Source organism: Plasmopara halstedii, assembly GCF_900000015.1.
Source record: "Plasmopara halstedii genome assembly, contig: Scaffold_292, whole genome shotgun sequence".
Taxonomy (NCBI): Eukaryota; Oomycota; class Peronosporomycetes; order Peronosporales; family Peronosporaceae; genus Plasmopara; species Plasmopara halstedii.
The window spans coordinates 549,209-555,781 of record NW_020187213.1 but is presented as its reverse complement, the minus strand read 5'-3'; the positions used below and the strand labels follow the sequence as shown (position 1 = coordinate 555,781).

Genomic DNA, 6,573 nt, shown 5'->3' with positions numbered 1-6,573 from the left:
AAGACAGCGGTTCCAAGCCATAGCAAAAGCAATTGTGCGCTCAAAGTCTGCACCAGACACTCCAGTTACCGACCCGAGCTGCGACTGACGACCACTGGAGCTTGCATCGTCCTTGTCATTGGGTGTTTTTACTTCGTTGTATAGATCTCCATTCTGATCTAATAAATTTGAATACATTTGAGCTTTGACAGTAAGTGGTTTGATTCCGTCAGCCATCGACACCCGCTCAAAATGGCGCACGGGCATTGTAGATTCTTCCTTCTCTCCCTTTTTCTTTTTCTTCTTTATCTTCTTACCATCGGCTGCTCCATCCTGAATGTTCGGCACAATTTTCTTGTTGAACATGCGAGGAATGGACTTAAATGAGAGTCGCAACACGCGGAAGGAGCGCAGCTCACCGATTCGGAGATTAAATCCAGCAAAAGAGCCGAAAATCACCGACAAGACCGAGTAAAAAATCTGTGCGTCGTACATAAACACAAAGAATGCTGGGATCCAAAGAAACAAAATGTAGATAATGTTGTGGAAGGTCATCTGAAGGATAAACTGGGAGTACGGAAGGTAGTCGTCTTCTTTTGCGTACCAAATGAATAACGTAGTCTCCACGAGAGCTTTGATCATGTATTGGTAGTCAAATGTAAGCTTGCAAGCAAACAGTAGAAGCCAAAAGCAAGTGTATCGACAGTACGCACGCATTGGAACAGGCATCGAGCGACCTACATAGCCCGAGGCGATACGCGAGGAAATCTTATTGAAAAATTCGCATGCAAGAACAAGAGCCAGGCACGCTCCACCTCCGACCATGGCGAGTCCACCCATGTCTGTCCGTTTCGGGTTATCAATATCTCCAGTTTCAAGTGGTTTGCCATCACCAAAAGAAAGTAGTCCACTAATTAGCTCTCCAATCTTTCCGTTTGTAATCAGAGCCTTAATATCCAGCTGGCAAATTTCACAGTTCAGCTTTCCTGGACCAGGCTTTTTGATAATCGACTCAACAGCAGCACGCCAGTTCACCACACACATGCTTTGATCAAATTCACTCGAAGACGAAAATGTAAGTTCATCTTCAGTGACCTTCAATGTCTGGCCAGTTTCCGTAAAACAGTTGTCAATAAGATCCAGATAGCATCCACACCGACCCGTGGTCTTTTCAACACAGTCAGTAAACGGCACAACCTGAAGCAGCGCCTTGAAATCAATGGGAATTGTATCGAAGATGTCACTCGTGTAGGTCATTCCAAGACATGTTGCCAGCATTTGTTGATTGCATGTCGGTCCATCTCCCGAGCTCGACTTGTCCTCAGCTCCATCACCAGATCCCACGCCAGTAACATCTGACGCTGTAAAGTTCTTACCAAAGACAGTAAAACCGCGCGAGTCTCCATTACTCAACTCTGCACCATACAAAATGGCAGTGTCGGGGCAATACATGACCATGTTGAGCGCGAATCCACACACTGCCAGGAAAAGCGCACAATTGAAGCAAAATATTCGACGGAACGAAATAATTGCACGAAGCCATGTGCGCTTTTCGACAAAACTCTTCTTTATGATCTTGGGACGACCCTTTTTATCTACTTCTCCGAAAGCTTCGTGGATCGATGTCGGATTGTACTTAAGACATTTTTTGCTCCAAAAAAACTCATTAAAGTCATCGTAATTTCGAATCTCTGCGTGAGGCGCTCGAGCTCCTTGTGCTGTTTTCTTGTCGTTATCTTTTTTAAATTCATTATACATGGGACGGATAATCTCCACTAAAAAATCGCCTGGGTTCTTGCCCCCACCTCGTGATGAAGCTTGAGGTAGTAACGTATGAAGTAGAAAACAAAGACACTCGGGCATCTGCCGAAAGTTTCCCGCTTCTCCCCAAATCAGAAAAAATAGCACGATATCTACCACTGGATCGCTCGTAAATGCAGGTTTAGTCGACACGTACTTGCACCACTTAATATAGTTAGCAAAGATGCGTGCATGGAAGCGCTTGATTCCCTTGTTAGCCATGTCCAGCTCCTGCTGTCGATCAAGATGGTGGTGGTCCTCACTATTCGAGTTAGGTTCGTCCTCCTGAAGCTTGAAATTCGTCAGCATCAACAAAACATGCTCCTTCTGGTTGTTAACATTTGCTTCTTGGAAGCCAAACGTAGTCTTGAGACTTTGAAAGACATCCCCGACCGCTGATGAGCTATCAACGACACACACAGAGTAACGTTACATTGACACCAAAAACAGAAGATTTAGTAATTTTGTGGCCTTACTTGGTCAAGAGCTCAACAACGGCGTTGTACGTGGCTGGTAACTTATCCATGGGAAGAATGTTGTCCTTAGTATTGTGTCCACGACCTGTGGCGCCAGTAGTCGCACCCTTTTCGCGCTGACTACGTATCATTTTGACGTAGCGATTCATCTTATTATTCAGACGCTGGCTGGCGTCACGCTCCTCTTGCGTCGGGTATTCAATTGCAAGCGCCTGCTCCATGAGTGTCACGGCGCGTGAAAGCTTAGCGTCGGCTCCCGCTGTATTTGGCGGGGACGCATTCTGCATGGCCACACCGGCATTCACAAGCTCCATGGCTTCATCGCAGAGCTTCTTCTGCTGCCGCAGTGGCTTACTGTGTTGCATGGCGTCATCGCTGTCGCCATCACTGGAACGCGCCATGCTACACGGAGTGCGGGGCGTTTACGAATGACTGTGGGAGAAGAAAAGAGAGAGAGTCAGCGAGATTTTACGTCCTGTCTAAGCGCACATACGCCTACCCAGCTGGTGGAGTGGCTAATACAGTATCGCGAATCGCGACTGGAAAGCAATGCAGAGTACGTTGTTTGTCGTGGTTGTCTACTCGCCGTTTTCTCTGGACCTTAGCAGTCGCTTGCGATCTCCCACACTGAGCCAGTCAATACCAACGGACAACCGAAGGCTTTACTTCATCAAAGGGTTACCGAAAGAAATCAGACCTTGAAACAAGCATCTACCTGCAGAAAAACATGTTTTAAACCTACGTCGTGCGGTCAAGGTTCCTATCATAAACCAAGATTAGACCGACTATCCATTGCATACTTTATATGACTGCCTCGATCATTGTATTGTAAAAACCAATACAAATACTATCTCACAAGTGCATCAATTTAGAGCGGCGCCGAATTCCTATTCAGTTTCGACTATCAGGATAGCATTTCCTAAGTGTGAAAAATGGCTATTTCTGTGTACAAAGGCAACACATCGTCCCGACCAGAAGTCGCTTTATGTATATATTCATTTAGAATATCACTATTAGGCTGATCCGCAATCTATGCGCATGTAATTCATTAGAGCAGTTGCTATCTTCTCTGTTGTTTAACATGTTATTCAAGTAAATAGCCTTCAGATTACTACGACAACTTTCTCTGGCAAATGTGTCACGATGGTAAGGCTGGTTAGCATTGCACTAAACTTGCGGTGGGCTTTAGTTTTTTGCATTTTCGGAGGCCGTGACAAGAGCTAGCCAGCATTCTATCGTCACAATTATTAACTTAAGCATTTTAATGATGCATTTGAGTCTGTATACAACGGCGTATGTCAGAATCATAAATCAATCACAACAGTGTCTGATCCTTGATCGTCATCTACGTCAAGAATATGACGCGTCGCTGTCCATGATAAGCTTTATATCCAACGCACTGGTGATCGCTCTATTTTTTTGTCTGAAAACTTTACATTCAGTTTACTGAAACACTTCATGTAACACGTGCTACCTATTTTGCCTTGTACATCTTATTCAAACGCTACGTCTTCAGTGTCTTGTGCGAGTCGACTCGACGCTATCCAATTTTATCACCTATTGAATATATCATCAAGTCATCACGCTGTCAGGCGAGCGCGATTCGCGTATGTTGTTTTGGATTTGATAACAAGTCAAGGTATTAAAGCTCAATTTCTTAACAGTAATTTCAGGAATGTGAAAAATGCTGCTCAAAACGACGTATGAGCGATATAGCTTATACCGACAGAATACTTTTCTCGAAGTATGTGACCGATTTTGCTCCCATGCCCTGTTGAATTACCACTTATCGTGAATTGAAAAACCATGAGACACACACATTGCCTACCGCATTTCGCACGTAGATCGCTATACCCAGAAACTCGTAGGTGTAGGTTTACTTGTTATCATGCTTTGAAAGCTGTGAGGAACAAATGTTGGGTAGAAAAGATCATTATGATCCAGCAAAAAGTCTTGTTTGCCCATCAACAAAAAGAGTGAAACTCGTACACGTTTGACGAAGGAAAAATCTGGAGGCACGTGGGCACACTAACAAAGGGTTTCATAAATGAAGATAGCAAAGCAGATATACTTTGACTCGTGTTAGCTAGACTTAGTCCAAATGGATTACTTTTGATATTAGAGCAAATAATTTAATTTAATTTGAGAGGCTCGGTTCCGTTCCACGAACCCGTCCTACTCGTAGAAAACTTCCTATGTGCGTAGTGCACGTCAATCCCATTGTGATGCTCGTCCTATAGGCATTTGCCATCGTCTTCGAGGGAAAAGTAACCTCTTACGTACCCTGTTATGGTGGGAGGTCACTTTACTCGATTGTCCGTGCGCGGCGTGATGAAATGGGGCTAGTCGCCGGTAAAAGCATTATCGGCTTCTACAGGGTACAAATAGATAAGCCACTTCTGTAACATTAAATAATGCGAACGTACACATGACACTTCTGTATGCTTGCGCAAAATGCAACACTGTGCAATTGTACTGGATTTACATTGATCATTTGTGAAATCTTAAATTTTCAAAGGTACCTGAACAATGAAGAAGTTGGTCTGGAAGACGGCCGAAAATCATTGAAATAGGTCCGTGGTACACGCAAGCTGTTTGCCTTACGTCAAGCGATACAGATTATTTCGTTATCAAATAAAGTTAAATGTTCAAAATTAAACTTAGTTTTGGATAAGCTTGATCAAGATACATAGCCGATCCGACGGTCGAGTCTATGAAAATGGGGAACTCGTTGCTCGATTAGATACTATGCAGCGGCTGCCGAAGCTTTGCGCTTGGAGGAAGCGTAACTTAGATCACCGACCTTTCGTTCTATACTTAGAACAAGGACGAGTTTGGCGGATCGCAATCCGCTTACTCCAAGTGTAATTACAACCTTAGCCCAAGGCTAATTAACTCTTTCGTTCAAAATCCAAAACTGACTTTTATTATTTTTATCTGGGGCAAAGCCGCCTAATTTTACATGTATAGATTTTCCTAAATATATATAGTAACACCTCAGTTAATGCATAACTACTGGCTACCCAGCCACATACCGTATTCTTGTTTGGATGCAGTCACACCATGCCCATCTCGTGTGACAGACACCCCTGTTACCAGGGTACGTGTATCCCCGTAACACTCTCCCTCATTAGGATTGGGAACATTTACAGTTCCAATCGATTGTCGCCTCAACGAGGCTCGCGTGTCCGCTAGACACTGCTACTTGGTTCGATGGAACAAAGCGACTTCCGTGCTCAATGAGCCCAGTGTCAACGACACTGAAGTCGCCAAGTCTCGGGCAGAGCCGAACTTCGTCTCCCACACGCGGTGCAATGTCGGACAGTGCGTCCGCGGCACCGTGGGATGAACATCCTAGGCTCAATGAGCACGAGCGTTGCGCTCCGCGCACGCTATCAGTGACGAGTGACCCCGTTGAGGATGTGGACATGGTCGACTACGAGTCTGACACTCATTTTCCGCATGGGATGACGAGGAAGGCGAGCTGCGCCAGCGGCGTGATACGAGCCCTGCTCGCGCCTTGCGGATCCCATGTCCGTTTCCCGACACCTCGTCACCTGGGGACGTGGTGTAATCACTAATTACCTCGACGGGGTACAGAGGCGGCAGCTGAAAGCTGCTCGTAAGGCGGCTCTGATGCGCGCCCATCCACGGGCCGGTCATTGACCCTAGTGTGGAATTTGGCTCCCGCCCAGCGAATCCCGTTGTGGAAGGAAAGGACGCGGTAACTCGATCGTACGCGTTCACACCATCGGACCCTCGGCCAGAACGGAAGATGAGCTTGCCAAACAGAAAGCTCTTCAAGCTCGTTTCTTGGTTCCACAAGAATTTCCGCTGACAGCTTAGCGCACTCGTCTGAGTGCTCAACGAGGTGGCTCTCGTGTACCCGCAATGCAAACAGTACCTGTAAGTGCTCTTTGAGCGATGGGTGCGACGGCACCGGAAGCTTTTCTCGCCGTATGACTTACCGTTGAACCACAAGGAAGTGGACGTGCGTGTGTAGCGACACCTCCGATTTGAGTGTGCCAAACTCAAGGCACGCCGTCGACTTCCTTCGGATTGTAGCCCTGCGACGTATGGGTCGACCCCTAACGCTCCCGCGAGCTCTGTGTCTGCGACCACAAGAGCTTATTGCCACTGCTTAAGCTCATCTCATAGCCCTTCTACTTCCCTGGCTATTGCCAGGAAGCGCGGGGCATTCTCATCTTTCTGATGAAAAGCGTCCACGGCGTCTAGGCAATCTTGCTGAAGTGGCACCTCAAACTCCCACGAGTTTTCGGAGTCGGGATATCCCCACCACCTCACAAGATATTGGGTC

The 6,573-nt window shown here is 46.3% G+C and overlaps 2 protein-coding genes across 2 annotated transcripts; both read right to left on the bottom strand.

Moving 5' to 3' along the window:
- Positions 1-409: 409 nt before the first annotated feature.
- PHALS_05952 (hypothetical protein L914_13473) lies at positions 410-2,656 on the bottom strand (the record flags this gene model as incomplete). The annotated part of the gene is made up of 3 exons (XM_024723280.1): positions 410-488; positions 557-2,182; positions 2,256-2,656. 3 exons carry the CDS (start codon positions 2,654-2,656, stop codon positions 410-412), a joined length of 2,106 nt encoding a protein of 701 aa, XP_024574273.1.
- A 21-nt stretch (positions 2,657-2,677) lies between these two features.
- PHALS_05951 (uncharacterized protein) lies at positions 2,678-4,300 on the bottom strand (the record flags this gene model as incomplete). Its single annotated transcript, XM_024723279.1, has 4 exons — positions 2,678-2,687; positions 2,755-2,882; positions 4,110-4,155; positions 4,245-4,300. 4 exons carry the CDS (start codon positions 4,298-4,300, stop codon positions 2,678-2,680), a joined length of 240 nt encoding a protein of 79 aa, XP_024574272.1.
- Between the last annotated feature and the right edge of the window lie 2,273 nt (positions 4,301-6,573).